Source organism: Colletotrichum destructivum, chromosome 4 (assembly GCF_034447905.1).
Source record: "Colletotrichum destructivum chromosome 4, complete sequence".
Lineage (NCBI taxonomy): Eukaryota > Fungi > Ascomycota > Sordariomycetes > Glomerellales > Glomerellaceae > Colletotrichum > Colletotrichum destructivum.
Window position 1 is genome coordinate 559,811 of NC_085899.1, and position 18,277 is coordinate 578,087.

An 18,277-nucleotide genomic window follows, 5' to 3' on the forward strand; every position below is an offset into this window, starting at 1 on the left:
ATGATAATCTTGCATCTATAGTCGTGCCCAGCTGAGCGTCAGCGGGGCCACGTCTTTTTGGTTGTTTCACTGTACAGAGACGGATCCAAAGGCCGAAACTCCGGTCATCGCGCATTGAATTGAGTCTAGAGAGACAAGGTCACGCAGCCGTCAACGCTGTCCTCCAGGAAGATACTGCCAAAGATGATGCCCTCGTTGATGCCGGACTCGTGGAAACCCGACTTGGTCAGATCGCCCGTGCCGTTGACCGACTTCTTCAGAACGCCAAAGTGATACTGCCCCTGTCCCTGGATGTCGTTCTCGATCGGCTTGCCCTGAGCGACGAGAGGGTCAGACCCCTGGGAGTAGAACACCTGGGTCAAGCTGGGGATAACATTGTCAGCGCATTCTCAACTAGTCGGCAGATGAATCTTTCGTCATATCTTACTTCTTCCCAAAGTCCAGAGTCAGCGCAAAGTTGTGGAAGACGCCTTCGGTGAACTTCGTCTTGAACAGCTCCGGCGAGGGGTTGGTGTTGGAGTTCCCAAACAGGTGCAGCACGTCGGGGTCCGCTGGGTGGATGCCGATGAGGTCGCCATACTTGAGGGCGAACTGATTCGAGCTGAATATGGAGCTCTCCAAGAAGACCATCTGATACTCGTGCGTCAGGTTGAGCGGTCGCGCCGGATCTTTCATCATGCTCCAGTGCAAGGTTTTGATACCGGACGTCGACGGGTCGGTGCCGTTGTTGCTGATTGGCAGCATCTCCGCCCGCCGGAAGCCAGTCTGGACGTTCGTCTCCGTCGGGGCGAAGATGGATCTGTCGTCGATGTTGACCTGGAAGGGCTTATTGGACGGGCCGTCAAGCTGGTGACGTTGTGAGCTGAGATAGCCAATCGAGCGGTAGCAACAGACAACTTACAAGGGATGACAAGCCCGCTGGGATGGTAACTACGTCACTGGCCTTGAGCCCCTTTCCGAAGACAAACCCATTATTAAACGGGCTGGCAGATGTGTCAAAGTCGGCCGGGGTGAAGCCCGAGGGGACTCTCCCGTCAAACTGGATTGGGCATGTGGCAGCGCTGACGACGCCCGCCGCCATCAGAAAGAGCGAACCAGTCGATTTCAAAGGGTGAGACATGGTAATGAATGAACGTAGTAAACGGCGTAAGCTTCGAACGGAGGGACGTGTTAGTCTGACTGGCTACAGAAGCAGACAGAGAAAGAAGGCTTATCTTTAAGCATACTCATATTCGCCGACTACCATGTGTTATGACTCAAGGCCACACGGTTCGTTCAGCTTACAGTATCGCATAAAACCCCTTCAAACCCCTTTCATTGGCCATTACATTAGGGGAAGCGGTCCGGGGATGGTGTATGATCCACGTCCAGGGTGAGCATCCATCTTTCTGTGGCATAGAGGTGAGTCGGACTCGGTCTCGGGAAGCATTCCACCCGCCATGCGGCCCTGTAGTCGATAGATACTGGGATCTAGAGATTTCCAACGCAATCTGGCATTTGCTGGGGGACTTGTTTCCAATATGTCTGAGACGCGGTTAAGGTTTTTGTGTTTAGTTGCCGAAGCTTTACGAACTCCGCCAGACTCGACTCATGTCAGGGGCACATGGGGCCGGTTCGTCGAAAAGTCCACCGGATCTCCGCTGTGCGATGCTCATGAACACGGCGACTTGCGGAGTTGAAGAGCTGGACCTCTTCAGCAGGCCAGAATTTTTTTGTAAAGTTGTGCTCTCGCTGAAGCATACACATAAACCCTCTAATTTCCGATGTCCAGAGTCGAAACCAATGAAACTACGATTGTGATGGGCTGAAAAGAAAGACATCCTATGCACGAAGAATCTCCCTCGATCAATATCCATGGGACCAAAAATAATAACAAAATTGGTGCAACTGTTAAGCTTAGAAGCAACTTTCAGATCATTAGCCATGTGTTGAAGAAGCACCCGAATAACCATGGATACCTAGCCTTATGTTGTGTGATAGTTCATGGCCACCAGAATACGCTGTACTACTATACAAGAAGGGGATAGTAGGCAGTTGACAGCCTGCTGTCAACTGCTGCTGAATCAAATGAATAGGCGGTCAACAGCAGACTGTTGATCGCCGCAGAATCGAAGAGATATCCATACTGCCCGTATTCCGCCACAACCGTTAGGCCCGCGTTACCCATCCTTCCATCCGTATAGTGGCCCTGTTCGTGCTGACGAAGTGCTCAAGGGCCCAGTTGGGCGCTGACTTGGTGAAGGCATCTGCTGGATTATCGTCACCATGGATCCAGCGTACTTCGTGAGGTTCACGTCGTTCATACAACTGTCGTAAGGCCATTATATTAATTAATAACCTATTATCCTTAGTAGTGCCTAGCTTAACTAGGCATTTATACAGCAAATATAAATCTGTATAGACGATTAGTAGGATTGTTAGCAGCTGTAGGTAGGCAGTAATGAGGTTGAGGGTTGTAGATAGGGCATAGGCTATATCCACGCCAACAACTATACTATACACTTTAGAGGCTAACACACTGCGTGTGACCCTCTTGCTCTTGGTGGAGCTGAAATGGATGATATTTTACTAACTATAGTGAATTCGTCGCTGTTGTTGCTGCTGGTGCTGCTAGCAGCAGCTGGCTTCTCGTTGGCTAGTATTATCACAAAGCCTAGTTGTAAGGATAGATCGCTGTTGTTGGCAAAGGATCTGTCAACAAACACGTAGAGCTTGGCTGTTAACAGGTAAAGCAGTACAAAAGTAAGGCTGCAATCCAGCAATTCCATCTGCCACTGGATACAACGGTTGAGGTTCTTGATATCCTCTAGTGATAGATCCTGGTGTTGTGCAGCAACCGATAGATCGAAGCAGGCCTCAGGTTGGCAGATTGATGCAATGTACGCGCCGCGGGCCCGTTGCTCAACGTACTGCTGCTTCGCAGTAGGCTTATCAGCTGCAATAAGCTGGAGCTTCTTGTCCCAATTTTTCTGCTGTAGTGTAATAGTATTGCTAGCTGTATTGCCAGCTGTGTTGCTGTATTGCTGGTTGTATTGCCAGCAGCCAGGCTGACAATTCCACCGTTGAACACAAGTGGTTCGTTAGCGGTCAACGTCTGCTTCGGTTTAGCAGTGAAGGCAGCCTTCTGCAGCTGCTCGTCCTCTCGCTGTGAGATGGTTCCATCTGACAGGCCGAGGGTATTGTCGGTCTGCATGCCAACGCAGCCGAAGTCTGGATTCGTTAGCAAAGAAATCAAGAGGCAGGGGTCGTACGACAATGTGACCATCTAGAGATTCTCTCTGTGGTGCCTGTGGTACGTTGCCCACCAGTGGGTGCCAGCCTCTTCAATGCCGTATAGTGGTTTCACAACAGCCATAATGGTCCCAGGTGGATACAGATCGCAGATCTACGCTGGCAGATAGGCGAGTATCACGTGGTTAAGCTTTGTTTGTGATTGTACATAGGCCTGGACGATGTCTCGCAGCCACAACGTTGCTCTAGGCTTGTCAGAAAGTAGGGATGGAGCAAGTGTTAGTATTAACCGCTGGCTGGCCCGTTGGATAGTAGGCGATTGGGTGAGGATGGCCTCCTTTCCGTCGTCTGCATATCCTTGTATAACGAGCCTGGATTTCTCGTACGGCGTATTAGTGGTCTTGCCCTTAATCTCGTTGACGATACGCGACTTGAAGATCCGTATCCCGCTGTGTAGGGCCTCATCAAACAGTATAAATTCAAATACGCCTCGATCAATAAGTGTATTAACCTCCTTCTTTGTGGACTGTTGGAACGGTGGGCCTGGTGTTGTAATTACACCCTGTTGGCGTAGTTGGATTGCCAGCAGTAGGTCTGCCTGTTCCTTGTTGGATAGAAAGGTCTGCCACACATCTGTATCGTAGGTGAATTGATCGAAGTAGTAGACGGTCAGTAGTGGGTGCTTCCGCGGACGGCCCGGGCGACGTCGGACTGCCGCCGGGCTGGGCGCCGAATCGGGCGCCGGGTCAGGATTAACGACGATCTCGTCAGCGGTCTGCTCTTCCGGTTGGGCTTATCGCTGCTGCTCGTTGGGCAACGTTAGGCAAGGGCGCGGAGTCGTCTACTACGCGTAGGTAGGCGCCAAATACAAGTAATGTGGGCACTAGACCGTTAGGTCCAGCAGTATCGTTAATCGACTTGACTGCTGCTTGGAGGGCTGCCTCTAGGCTGGCAGCTGGATCTTCTGCCCGTATTATTTCGTAGGCCCGGCGCAGCAGTGCATAATATCTTTCCACTTTGCCAACGCTGTTGTGGGCTTCCACTGGGATCTCCTTGATGGAAATACCCATCGATCTAGCAGACTGCCTGAATTCGGCCGATCGGAAGTTGGTTCCAGCGTCAACAACGGTCCAGTCAGGTGGGCCCTGGTATACGTCGACCCAGCACAATCAAAGTGCTGCCCACGTCTCTTTAGCGGTTAGAATCTCAAGGAATCGGGCTGCATTGAACGCAGTGGCTGTATCGACAACGTGGAGGACAGGCCTGCTGTCTAGATACAGCACGTCAATTACCACCTGGTAGTTAAATAGTTAGTCGTCGTGAAGTGTGAATTTGAACCTGGCTGGACTTGGGCTGTGAAGTTGGCAGCGCTGACAGACCTTTGTCAGTTGTTCGATAGCTGCCAGTTCGACTGGGTGGCCTGCCTGCTGGAGGACCTTGTGAAGACGTTGTATCGATGGGTGCCCGAATCGGCGGTGTAATCGCCGTAGTTCAACCTCTGTTAGATGGTTCCAGGCCATCCACTGCTCTTTCTGGTGGTCCAGCAGCATCCATGGGTGGCCCCATTTTCGTACGACGGGCACAGTGGTATTGAACTGCTGGAGGACGTTGGCAAGGTTGTCGAACCGAATACCTAGTCGATCGAGGTCCTGCAGGTACAGCAGGAATGGGGTGTTGGTGGGTACCACGTGGAATGTGATAGGGCCGAAGGGTGTAGGAACAGTAGTTGTTCCAAGCGATGCCAGTGGATCTCCCGATCCAAAGCGAATGTTGGCATCGCCAGCAGTTGACGTATCCAACGTAATAGATGGATCGTCACGTTGGAGGGCGAGGAGTTGCTGGTAGCCAGCTGTAGAGAATCCAGCTGCGCCAGAATCGGGCATAATGCCCTGGAACGTCAAGGCAGAGTATCTGCCTTCCAACGTGAATACATCCTCTGGATCACTTGGCTGTACTGGTTGTATTAACTGTTGCGGTTGGAAGTCCTCCTTTGTTAATGCGTGGTTGACTGCCTGGTCAGACAGTATAGCTGTGATCTTACTGCCGTTGAGGGCAGTTGGGCTTGTAAAGTACGATGTAGTGAAGCACTGCCTATTGTCGTCTTCCTCGTCGTCGCTGCCGCTGTCGCTGCTGTTGCCGTTGTTGTTGTTAGTTGTTGATCTTACAGCCTGGCAGTATTGCGCGATCGGATCGTCAGCATCAACAGTAGTGGATTCCACGTCGCTGATGCCCTCAATACCTTCCTGCTAGACGAGGAACTGGCTGTATGCAGCAGTTGAAGGATCCTGTACGTGCTGGCTGGCCCTGAAGCGGTCGTACGCCTTGCGCTGCTCGTCAGCTGTATGCTTTGTTGGCCAGCAGCCTGGCCGGTTGCAGATGTAGCACTTCTTTACAGCAGGTGGAGGAGGCGTATTTCTACTGGAGCCAGTAGGCTGGTGACGTGACGATTGGCGTGACTGTTGGCGTGACTGTTGGCGGCCCAATCTAGAGGTTCTACCACGCCCATTATACGTACGGTCAGTCCAATACTGCTCTGGTGGGCCAGCTGCGAATTGCTGCTGTTGTCGCTGGGCTGTTATACCTATTGCTGACCACAGTTGACTGCAGACTCCCTCGTACGTAGGCGTTGGGCTGAATAGACATAGCTCACACTCTCGTACGCCGCGACAGGCACTGAGCACCTAGTCACGTAGTGCTTCATCAGACTGGTGGATCGTTGTAAGCGTACGTTGGATCTTGGTGAGCTTATCCAGCAGCAGCTCTAGGCATTCCACCTTGGATTTATCAGGGTTGTCCTGGATGATGCGAGGTAGGGTTGTGTTGCGCCACTCTGTGAGATAGGTCTGGCGCGCCTCTTCCGTCTCGAACTTCTGCTTGATCCGTTGGACTATAGTGTGGAAGTCTAGTGGTACATTGACTTTGTAGAGGTGGTTGTAGTAGAAGGATAATGCTGGGCCTTTAAGCATAGCGGAGATAGTGCTGGCGAAGTAGGCTTGTGGTATTCCTACTTTGTGGCAGTTGTCGCGGAAGATAAGCAGCTTAACCTCCAAGACGTCATACATGCCGCCGCCGTACTTCATCTCGTCGATATACAGCTTGTTGAGATCTGTCAGCTGCCTAGCTGCAGGCACGTAGTCTGGTACAGTCTGCTGCTGTTGGACAACTTGCTGCTGCTGAACAACGTGGGCTTGGGTTGCAGTAGGCGGGAAAGCTGGCTGCTGGACATCCTGGTGTTGGATAGGCGTGTGGTGCCTAGTTGGTTGTTGATCCACTGGCTGATAGACGGTTGGCTGTTGGGTAGTCTGGTTACCTGCATGTGGAATAGTTGGCTGGACTGGTGGAGTGTTAGATGGTGATGCAGTTAGCTGCCTCTGCCTCCGTGCGGCCTGGATCTGTGCTGCAGTTGGTGGTGGGTTCTGTATATCGTCAAGGAATTCCGGGTTGGAGATAAGCTGTTGGAACGACCTGTTCCTAGCAGCTACCTTTTCAACCTCTATATCGGTCCACAAGTGGGAAATATCACGTTGGAAGGCGTCGAATACGTTCTTGGCGATCCGCCCACCCCCTGTAGCGATGTAGATGCCATTCGTGAGGAGGTATTCACGTAGATACTTGACGATTTGTGACGATGCTGTTGCCCACATGGATTCAGGCCACTCATCTACAGATTGATGGATCTCATCCCACAGCCTTTTGCCTGTGAGGTTGTTGCTCTTGCACCATTCCATCATAAAGACGATCGCAGAATTAACCTGCTGCTCTGTTAGATTACACCCACGCGATGATGGTGAAGGCGATGGGCAGCGTGCTTTTTCGGGCCCCGCTTCAGAAGGAAAAGGTTCGGCGTATCCTCGATATCGGCACGGGTACTGGAATCTGTAGGTCGCGGTTTAGGACCAGCTTCAGCTAAGAAACCGTACCTACTGACCATGCTGTTCGACAGGGGCTATCGAGATGGGAGAAACACTTGAAAATGCCGAAGTAAGTTTGTGCCGCGTTTCTCTATAGTAATAGTCATCACCGTTCGACATCACAGGAATAAGTGCGATATTAGGTCCTTGGCATTGATCCAAGCGCCATCATGCCTGAGTGGTACATCCAGCTCTTCATCTCAAAAATCCCCAGAATTATTGTTTTCGATGAACTTCGTCCAACTGATCAACCTGAACTTTAGGCTTCCCCCGAACGTCAAATTTGAGACTGACGATATCGAGCAGCGCTGGGTCGGCCGTAGGAAATTTGACTTCATCTTTTGCCGCTACATGGGCGCCTCAATCAAAGACTGGCCCAAGTTGATGAACAACATTTACCAGTGATTATTCCAACCTTCGCTGATTCACGTGGTAGGGAAGCTGAACGGTCTAGCCACCTCGCCCCGGGAGGCTGGGCAGAGTTCCAGGACGTCAACACCTCCTTCTACTCCCAAGATGGAACATACACAGAGGACACGGCCACATGTAAGTGGATGACCGCCTTCATGGAGGCATGCTCGGCAACACGCCGCGATCCCAGCGTCGGGGCGAAGTTGGAGGGCTGGGTCAGGGATGCCCAGTTTCAAAAGGTGGTCGCGAACCGTGTGCGGGCACCGCTTGGCCCTTGGCCCAGGGACCCTTGGTATTGTGAACTTGGCATGATGAACATGATTCTGACGCTCAACGGGCTGGAGGCTCTGTCACTGAAGCTCTTCTCTGAGATGCTTGGAAAATCGCAAGCGGAGATCGAGGCGCAGTTGTCCAACGTCCGAGAAGAGTTGATGAGCAATTCATTTCATGCGATGTTTGACATGTGAGTTTTTCGTATATGGCACCTGAGTGTGGTGCTAACGTTTCTTCAGTCACGCTGTCTATGGTCAGAAGCCGGTTAACCCTTGGTAATAGCGCATTGCCGAAGGTAGAGGCGTGGGACTTTGTCACAAAGAGTTCCTGCGAATGTCATACAATATTCACACCGTAAATATCATAGCAAAATTCAATTCTTGTTAATAATTAAAGCTAAGAGAGCCTCGACTTGGAAATCTGGCCTGCTCATGCATGCTCTCTGGAAGGTCCGAAGATCTTTTTCCATCCTAAGTCATCGGCCTTCTCTTCTTCATTCAGCAGTTTAATGGTCAATGCGTCAGGGTGGCTGCGTTGGTTTGTTGCTTCCTTCAATTCCATCCCTAACCTTGGCTACTTGATCTTTGCAACATGGCATTTTCCTTTTCCTGGAAAAATGCAGTAACCAGATAGAGGTTTCGGCTGCGTGCTCACTTGATTGTAAGTCTCCTCCTAGCCATTGGGATCCGAGGAAACAGGCGTTTGATTTGTCCGCGCCGGACAATCATGTTAATCATATAATCTTCGTGGTCATCCGAATCGGATTCTGAGGAACTGGAGGTGTCTATTGTGTGAGTTACAACTCCCAACTCGTTAGTCCTTGAATCCGGTTGTCCCTGTAATTCTCCTTCTCCATCGTTTGCCGCTTCGTCTGATTTCAAGAAATCTAGTGCATTTCCCATTTTACCCACCGGCAAGCGGAATTCTCTCGGAGCTGAAGCAGAATTCTCTCGGCGCAAGGCCTTGGAACCAACCTCTTGAAAGCTGGGTTGCTTTTAGCAGTTTGGTACAAGGACTGATGGGTATCCACACATGGAGCGTGTCCATGCAAGTCTGAGCCCTCCGTAGCATCCCAAGTCTTCCTTTATACGGCAGAATGCTGTGGGGGCTGATCAACGTGTCGCAACCCCTCTCGAAATTTCATGAATGTCTCCTCCGCCTGCCGGGTCTCTCTTGCTTGATCTTTCAATGCCTTGGCAGCCCATCCCACGGTTTGAGGAGAGGTCTCCGGCTCTACATTCGGAATTCCCTCTCTACCCAAGACATCATGCGTAAAGTTTTGAACAGATATTCCCAACTTCTTGGGGATCTCCTCTAACCTTAGGTCTCTTAATATGACCGATCCGTTCAAAAACCTCATCATGGGGTTTGATGGGGTCATGAATCCTCACGAGAGTTATAATAAAAGGCTGTACTGAGTCGTTGTTGTCTTCGGGCGAGAAGTAAACAACAATGGCCTCCCATCCCTCTTTCCCCATCAAGAGATCGCGAACCGGTTTTTGATCATGCTCGTCCGGCAAGGTGTCCATGGAAATGTTCGCTGTAAGGTGATACTTCTCGTCGCCGACGTCTATGGTCACTCGGCCTTCGTCAGGATGAAACGTCAAACCCCTACGAACCGACCATGCTTCAATGTGAAGATATTGCAAGGGTTGAGATGTTGAACCAACAACGGGTTTTAGACAGGGGAAACAGGCCTGGTATTGGCTTTTCATCATTAGTCGGGGCCTAACACCGAGACATGGACATTTTAGTGTAACCTACAAGCACATAACCTGTTGCTAAAAAAGACCAGGTTACAGGCTTTAGGGCTTCTTTAATTGACTTGACCTCTGGGCTTTGCTGTCAAAAGCGACTCGTTACTATCAGAGATTTGAGAGGCGCTCTGTTTACTGAGAGGGATATCGTTTTTTCTTGTCCTAGTGCCTTCTACGGACCCATCCGACTTGTTTCAGGATCGAATTATCGCGGACGTCAGGGGATTTTCTCACTGATTACATTAAAACTACATATTTCATGGTGAAGAGATAGGACTGAGACCTTGCTTATTGGACCCTGCCTTAGTCACCGATTCACAAAGGGACATACATAACATTAGTTGAGAAGATCACTTCGATTTGACCGTTAAAATTAGCCTGAATTAGGAAAGAGATCTTAAACACTCCCTTGCTACATATTTTGAGCTGATTAGAGCGCCGATTGAATATTTATAGATATGAAATCTAGGGAAGATTGCAGTCTATCATCCGATTCAGAAAACTCCGAACGCAGGGCGCGGCGCGAACGGGCCCAAGACGCTTTGACAGGTACCAGTTGTTGAACCAGCAATTCTTCAAGTTTACCTAGCCCAGAGCTTAAAGCTCATTGACGAGCCTGAGGTAATTGCTGAGTGCCTTGAACCCAAATTTTAAATTTAATCTGGACGCAACGGAGCGAGCTGAGAGACAAACCAGTGAAGTTTAAATGCGTCTTACGCTTCACTCCAGTCGTGAGGCCGACTACCCGCAGAAACCCGTTCCCAAGCCCCAGCCTGGAAACGACACAACGATGGCCAGCCACTGGCAGACAAAAGAATCCTCCGACACTCGGAGATCAACCGAGCGCTACTCTTGGTGCTCTTCAGAACCCCTACGCCCGTGATATGAACACTCGAGCTTCCACTCTCCAGCCACGCCTCAATTTCTTCTTTATCTTGCAGGAGATCAACTCTCGTTGGTCGATCTACCCCAACAAAAGTGGTCGCATCATCAGGCGACATGCCTTCTTTGAGTTGCGCAAACTGATCAAAGGCCCCGATGTAAATAGTGACCACCAAATGGCAAAAAGGGCTGTCGCATGCAAAGTGTGTCTTGTTTCTAAGGATCCTGAAGACCGCTGCCGCATGCCAGAAACATCTCCGAGCCTCAGAGGGCTTGTTTCGCATCCATTTCTGTAGATAATCTCGCGCCGCTTCAATTTGGGGATCTGTGACCTGCCATCCGGAGAACTCGTAGAGCTTTCGAAGCGGCACGTGCCGCAGGATGGACAGGACATGATAGTACGTGAGCATTGCACAGGTCTCTGGTGATTCCGGTTTCGAGCTGGATCTCTCCCATAATGTCTGGAACGCATCATTCACAGATGTCGCGGCGTTTGTGAGCAAGGTGTTGATGTTTGTCTGGGTATCCACTGGGTTGGACATCCCTGTTATTAGTGTCTTCCACAGAGGAGACAACAGCTGGTAGTGTAGAACCGTTTCCTCTGTGTAGAGGCTAAGCATGTGCATTTGTCGAGCGAATGATCCCATTTTCGCGATTGCTTCATGCTTGTTTGAGAGGTCTAATTCGATGTGACATGCTGCCCTCACTGTAATGTGGACTTCTTAGCGAGGTTTAGGATGAGATTGGGGGGGGGGGGGGGGACAGTACCTTCTGGAGACTGACTCTTCTCTCGCCAGCTTTCGGAGTCTCGACATCCCCAGACGTTTTCATGTGCAGGGAATCTATCGGTGAGTTCATGAAGCTTGTAAATCGGCGGCAGGCTCAAGAAAGTAAGCTGGAGGCATTCTAGTTCTGTCGAGGTTGTCAGACTTGAATGTTTGAATCCGGGTCGATTAGTGTCAACTCACTGTAGAGACAATGAACCAGTCGAACCCGTGACTCGGCGGCAAGCCAGCCGCTCCAGTCTTGTTCGTGGTCGGGGGCGGGGTTCGGTTCGTTGGACCCCCTGCGCCGAAGGCTGACCACGAAGCGACACAAGGATATCAATTGGCTCCTTCGCCATTCCGCTCTCATGGACCTCCGTTGAGATCCCGAGAACTGCAGGCACACCAAGCTGAGAAGCGTGCTCTGGACTATTTGTAAACTTGGGCTTCGGTATGGCTCCGGTTTCTATGCCTGGTCAGCACGGTCGCCAGCAGTCCTTGGTATATCAACTTACGTAGACCGCCACCGCTCGATGAAGAAGCTCCTGTAATCCTTTATGGTACTGCTCAGAGTTTGAGATGGAGGAGTACTGTGAGCCGACGGCTGCAACGGCGAGAAGAGAGACCCACGACTCGTCGCCATTCGCGAGCACCGTTGGGTGAATGCAGGGAAACTGGTGATCAAAGTACTCGTAGTAGAGCTGAACGAATGTGTGAATCACTCTCGCCTCGGGAAACCGTCTGTCGCCGGGTGGCTTCTGTTCCTGAAAGAAATTCACCAACTTTTCGTGACCATTGATCTTACTAACATGGCAAAAGTCCTCTGCAAGTATAACTTCCTCATCATTCGGTTCCAGTGATGGGAACGAGGGACAATCCTCGCAAAAAGCACAAGACTGTGCGCTTTGGGTGGAAACGAAGGCTGGATCAAGATGTACGGCGACTGCTGATTGATCTTCCTGAATGAATGCTCCGCTGTTATCCTCTGCAGACGATTGCACGGGTCCAGGGAGCTCGTGACCCCAGAGGTCTTGGTTGAAAGACCATAGGAAAGACTGGTTGAAGGAGACAAATGCCGAGTTCAAGGCATGCGTACTTTCGACCCCGATGGGATTTATAGATGTGGAGAAAGGTTCGGACTCAGATACGACGTTGATTGGCTGTCTAACTGGAGACGCTGCCGTTCCATAGCTTGGCATCGGGTTGACTTCGGCGTTGGTATTCGTCCCAGGCTCGTTTAGAGTTACAAGGGTTTCTGCAGCAGGTACGAGGCGTTCGTATTGGTCGTCTGTCGGCATTGTGGCCGTTGCAGAGGAAGATGCATCGGGCAAAGTGCGTTGTTCCCCGGCGTCAAATGCCGGTCTTTCGGAACCGTCGGACTGGCCGCCGGGGGTCGCTACCCCATCGGAGGCACCTCCATCGGCCGGGTAACGGCAGCTGATGCCCTTGCTTGCGCATAAGCGACAAGGCTTTCCTTTTGAGCAACGCTGTTTTGCCTTTGAACATGAAAAGCACGCTTGCGGTTTCTTGCCGGGTCGCCTTGGTGACGAAGGATTCGCGGAGCTCAACTCATGAGTTGTAAGGTGTCGATTGAGGACGTCTCTGAGAGCACCAGGTCAACTACTGGCTTGAAGAAACCGTGGCGTGACATACTTCCGAGAGAAGGCTTTCGGGCAAACCGAGCATTGGAAAGGTTTCGAGCCCAGATGACGTCGAAGATGGCGGTCGAGATGCTCTTTCCTCTTGAACGCCTCATCGCAGTAAGTCAACATACCCACATCTGGACCCCCCCCACATCTGGCCCCCCCAAAAATGCCTCATCACCATCACCAGCCTCCTATTTTCACCAACTTCACCACATCACAACATTTACAGTTTTTGACCAAATGACTTCATTTTTTCTACATACCCTTTTATAGTCCTTATGGGCCAATACACCGAGTATGAGGTCAAACAGGCCTTAGATGCCGTCGCCAATAGCCAGTCTATTCACAAGGCATCATCTGAATGGGGGATCCCAAGGTCAACACTTCGCCATCGACTCCAAGGTGTCCAAGCAAGGACAGCTGCCTTCTGTGACCTCCAGAGGTTATCCCCAGATCAGGAGGCTAAGCTGGCTGAATAGGTGCAAATCCAGCATGCCCTTAGCCTTACCCCAACTCATCAACAAGTAAGGGTATTCGCAGGAAGGATCCTTCATGCTATAGGGGACACAGAGCCTATAGGAAAGGGATGGATCCAAGCCTTCCTAAAGAGAAATCCATCAGTTAAGGTGCAGAGAAGTCGCCCTATAGATTCAAGACGTGTTAATAGGGCATCTACTGAGGTCATCAGGGACTAGTTCAAGTATCTCGCTATACTAGAGATCAAGGGCATTAAACCAGCCAATAGATACAACATAGATAAGACTAGTATCCTTAAGGGTCAGGGATCTAATAGGCTGGTGCTAGGCATGTCTAAGACGAAGTCTGTCTGCAAGAAACAGCCTAGATCAAGGGCATAGGTATCCATCATTAAATGCATCTCTACCCTAGGCTATGCCCTTAATCCCCTCATCATATATAAGGGCAAGACAGTCCAGCAGCAGTAGTTTCCTCTAGACCTTAGCCCTTATAAAGGATGGTAGTTCACTGCAATAGAAAATAGATAGACTACAGACGACACTGCAGTTAAATAGCTGCAGAAGGTCTTTATCCCTTAGACTATCCCTCAGACTGTCTCCTAGGGCAAGGAGGGCAAGGAGGAGGCTAGACTGCTAGTTGTTAATAGCTATAGGAGTCACACAACAACAGAATTTATGTAGCTCTGCTATATTAATAACATCTACCTATTGTTCTTGCTACTACACACCTCCTATATCCTCCAGCTACTTAACCAGTTAGTCTTTAGCCCTGTTAAGGCAGCCTATAGGAAGGAGCTTAGATACCTAAGTTAGTAGAATAACTTTACTATTATAGGCAAGAGGAACTTTATAGGCTGTTATTAGAAGGCTTGTCTAGCAGGCCTAACAATGCAGAACATTAAGAGTAGATAGAAATAGACTGGACTATAGCCTGTCTCTATAGCAAAGCCTCTTATAAGCTTATTACTGCTCCTATTAACACTAGGGCCATTAGATTAGGCCTGCAAAGGGCAGTCTAGAGGCAAGGAAGCTAAGGGATAGGCATCTGCGTCATCTGCAGTAGTGTAGTCGACGCCAAGGAAGATAAAGGATCTAGCTAGCCAACTAAAGCTATTTACAGAGCTGGATAATAACGCTAGTACTTAACGCCTCCTTTTTATAAAGGTAAAAAAAGGCTTTAGTGAAAAGGCATATGAGCTAGCAACTGCCTAGCACAAGCTGGAGCTTCTGCAGGCCTAAGTAGCCAACACTGCAGTAAGGAAAAGGAAGGCAGTCCAGCTGGATCCTAACACTAAGTTTGCCACCATCTCAGACGTGCAGAAGGCGCAGGTTGAAGCTGGTAAAAAAGAGGATATAACAGCTGAATCCAGCGACTCTGAATACCCTAGTGAAGCTGAAAGCTGTATTATTGTTGCATCTAAATAGGGCCAATAAATAATTACAGTTGATAGGTATGCTAGGAATAACCTCATTTTTGGGGGGGCCAGATGTGGGGGGGGGCCAGATGTGGGTATGTTGACTTATTTGCAACGTAAGCTACGAGATTCGCCGTTCATCTCGTCAACGGTCTCGGGAGATCGTGTGGAGGTGTAAAAAGGATAAACAGTCTCCGACGGCAGACATTAGAACTGGGCGAAGCTCGAGTCAGAAAGATGACCCACTTAGTTCCCGTCATCCCGGGCGATCCGCGTCTTTCATTCCGGTGCAGTGGAGGTCAGCTTCGCGATACTCGATTCTCATTGACGGCCGGCCAAAATCAGGCGGACTCCGAGTTCAACCATGCCGTTGCTTCCCATGGTGGGAGCCGCCGCATCTTGTTTCATGCATGGCAACCAGTGAATTGGCAGGGTATAGCTCCATCAAGCCAATCAAAGCCACGAGGATCTTCAACCTGTTTGTCAATGAATCATGTTGATCCAGCTTTCGGGACATGTTGTGGGGGTGGGGAAACCATGCTGGACGCGTACTGTTCCCCATCGGGGTGTCGGCGGGGAGTTAGGGAAATGTGCAAGTGCCGACGCCGAGATCTGCCCCACGATTTCTCCCCAGATTATCGAATAAATCTTCCCGGGCACTATGATGTCAAGATTTGAATAGCAGATATAATGACTTCTGCCAGCCGTCGTCGTTGGGGTGGCAGTTCTTGCAATCTCGCATTTACTTCCAAACCACAACTTGCATCATGATTCTACCACTCCATGCCTTGGAGGGGAACCACTGCCGCCATGGTGGTCGGTGATCCCTTTCGCAATATTAGCAGTATTTCTGTATCGAATCTTTTTCGCTGTTCGAGATCCTCTGAGATATATTCCGGGGCCTTTCCTAGCCAGATTTACGCGACTTTGGATGTTCCGTCAATACTGCCGCGCCGACTACGAGAAGACCAGCAGCGAGCTACACAAAAAATATGGTATCTAGGCAGCTACTCATTGATTATCATGGACGAACCGATTGCTGATTGCTACATTTATACAACAGGTCCTGTTGTCCGGGTAGCCCCTGGTCAATACAGCATCGACAGTGTTGACGCAGCCAAAACTATCTACGGCCATGGCAGCCATTTCGCCAAGGTGGCCTCAACTAGTATCCGAGATCAAGCTTCAAACAGGCTAATTGATTGCTTCTTCAGAATGATTGGTACATCCCATGGGGCATCCCCGCCCAGAACAACCTCTTCAACGAGTTGAACCCGAAAGTCCACGCCAGTATGCGCCGACAAGTTGCCAATGTTTACTCAATGTCCAACATGGTCTCGTACGAACCATATGTTGATGAGTGCACCGAAATCTTTGCCCAACGATTTTCCGAATTTTCCGCCGAGGGTCGCGTAATTGATCTTGGACATTGGTTCCAATGCTATGCCCTCGATGTCATTGGCAAGATTACAGTGAGACGAACTTGTCAAAATAAAACCGAGTTTTACTGATCAACCGCAGTTCTCCAAGCGATTCGGATGTTTCGACGCCGGCGACGATGTTCGAGGAGTCATGAAGGCGCTTGAAGAAACCCTGACGTTTAGCACTCTAGTCGGTGTCTACCCGTGGCTGTCCTCCTACTTATTCACGATGCTCAAGTACATCGGCTCAGGCAAAGAGCCAAAGGGAAATGCATTCTTAGCCAAGTTCGCAACCGAGCATGTGGCAGCCAGCCGTGCGGAGGAGAAGCCCAAGGAGGGACCTCAAGATTTCATTTCCAAGCTCGTCCAGGCCCAGAGAGAGCGACTTGAATCCATCGATGATGCGCTTATTGTGACTACCGGCAATACTAACATCGCGGCTGGATCAGATACTACGGCCATCTCGCTCAGCGCCATCATGTACTACCTCTGCAGAAACCCAAGCACGTTGCAGAAATTGCGGAAGGAGCTGGACGAGGCCGAGGCGGAGGGATCAATCTCGAGCCCAATCACTTTCAGAGAATCTCAGGCATTGCCGTACCTCCAGGCTGTGGTCAAGGAGAGTCTTAGACTACACCCTGCCACGGGGCTCACTATGCCGCGTGTGGTCCCCGAGGGCGGTAGACAGCTGGCAGGAATCTTCTTTCCTGCAGGGGTAAGTGACTTAATCTTCTTTCTTGGTAGTTGATGATACTAATGCTACTGCAGAATGTTGTTGGCATTAACGCATGGATAGCTCACCACAATAAGGAGGTCTTCGGACACGATGCGGATGAGTTCCGACCGGAACGATGGATCGACTCAAGCAAGGAGCAAAAGAGCGCCATGGAATCGTACTTCTTCGCTGTAAGTATATCCGCAAAGGACCATGGTTGAACACGAAGCTGATAAAAGTCTCAAGTTTGGCCAGGGCTCGCGCACCTGCATCGGCAAGAACATCAGCTTGCTGGAGGTGTTCAAAGCCATTCCCAGAGTCGTGCAGAACTTTGACGTCATACTAGAGAAGGAGGATGACTGGCGCTGCACCAATTACTGGTTTGTGAAGCCTCGAGACTTTTTCGTCAGAGTGAAGAAGAGGGGATCATGCTGAGCTCCGCGGCCGACTCTCGCTAGATTGGGGATTGAGGGTGTTACGACGGGCATTTGGAGAGTGTGCAGTGCAATCGTACAAGTGGATCACGGGGAAGATGTTCAAAGCCATCACCTTAAGCTTTTATTGGGCATATTTGCTGACTTGAGATTGTTGGCGCGGAGCTAATCGACACATAATTCTGCAGTTCCTAACAACTCAAAATGCCCAAAACCTACTCCAGTCCTCACAGCCTCACTCCTCCATGGCTATCACAAGCTCCACACATATTTCAACAGCTTTCCTTAGGAAAATGTACTTCAGGCTATACGACTATAAGAAGTTTTAGTAAACTTGACCTAGCCGCTCGGAATTAGTTTCCGCTGTGTCGATCCTGATGACAAGTAGCCCCAAAAACACATTCGCGAAGCCATGACAATGTTCCGGTCGGCGCGAATCGCGACCCTGGGTCAACCTGACCAACATCACCGACAAGTCAAAATTTTAAACCTTGTTATTGACGACTCAGTGAGTAATTCAACAGCCAAATGACTCCAAATCGGTTAATTTAAGTGTTTCAAGACTTTTGTGGATGTAATTAAATGTTATCTTTGGTGACGGAAGAAAGCATTACGCCGAGAGCGCGTTGGTGCCCTTAGGACTTTTGATTTGTGTGTCAAAACCTACCTTAACATGATGATGATCTAGAATCAGAATGCTCTTCTCTACAACGGTGTCCATTACGCGACCTCAGGAAGCATCATAAGTATCAAGCGGACGCTCTATCCGTCCAGGCAGCGAGCGTCGATATTAGTAATCCAAGCGGCTATGTTCGGGCTTCGGGCTTGCGGCTTGTTGAAGCTGCTCCATTTCCATCGGCCGCCGCATCAGCGCCACATAAACACAAGTCTTTTCCGACATTCGACTCTCTTCTGCTCAAACATGTCAACGGCACGCATTC

General features: G+C 50.2%; 4 protein-coding genes across 4 annotated transcripts; 2 read left to right on the forward strand and 2 right to left on the reverse strand.

The window, feature by feature from the left end:
* Nucleotides 1–125: 125 nt before the first annotated feature.
* CDEST_06073 (uncharacterized protein) lies at nt 126–1,120 on the reverse strand (the record flags this gene model as incomplete). Its single annotated transcript, XM_062922232.1, has 3 exons — nt 126–363; nt 428–846; nt 902–1,120. 3 exons carry the CDS (start codon nt 1,118–1,120, stop codon nt 126–128), a joined length of 876 nt encoding a protein of 291 aa, XP_062778283.1.
* A 6,250-nt stretch (nt 1,121–7,370) lies between these two features.
* On the forward strand, nt 7,371–8,105 carry CDEST_06074 (Putative S-adenosyl-L-methionine-dependent methyltransferase superfamily; the record flags this gene model as incomplete). The annotated part of the gene is made up of 3 exons (XM_062922233.1): nt 7,371–7,543; nt 7,597–8,016; nt 8,066–8,105. The coding sequence occupies 3 exons, from the start codon at nt 7,371–7,373 to the stop codon at nt 8,103–8,105; spliced, it is 633 nt and encodes a 210-aa protein (XP_062778284.1).
* Nucleotides 8,106–10,296: 2,191 nt separating this feature from the next.
* CDEST_06075 (uncharacterized protein) lies at nt 10,297–13,001 on the reverse strand (the record flags this gene model as incomplete). The annotated part of the gene is made up of 5 exons (XM_062922234.1): nt 10,297–11,171; nt 11,234–11,377; nt 11,434–11,695; nt 11,745–12,831; nt 12,883–13,001. The coding sequence occupies 5 exons, from the start codon at nt 12,999–13,001 to the stop codon at nt 10,297–10,299; spliced, it is 2,487 nt and encodes an 828-aa protein (XP_062778285.1).
* A 2,696-nt stretch (nt 13,002–15,697) lies between these two features.
* CDEST_06076 (Putative cytochrome P450) lies at nt 15,698–17,337 on the forward strand (the record flags this gene model as incomplete). Its single annotated transcript, XM_062922235.1, has 6 exons — nt 15,698–15,761; nt 15,830–15,921; nt 15,981–16,238; nt 16,288–16,902; nt 16,956–17,093; nt 17,149–17,337. The coding sequence occupies 6 exons, from the start codon at nt 15,698–15,700 to the stop codon at nt 17,335–17,337; spliced, it is 1,356 nt and encodes a 451-aa protein (XP_062778286.1).
* Between the last annotated feature and the right edge of the window lie 940 nt (nt 17,338–18,277).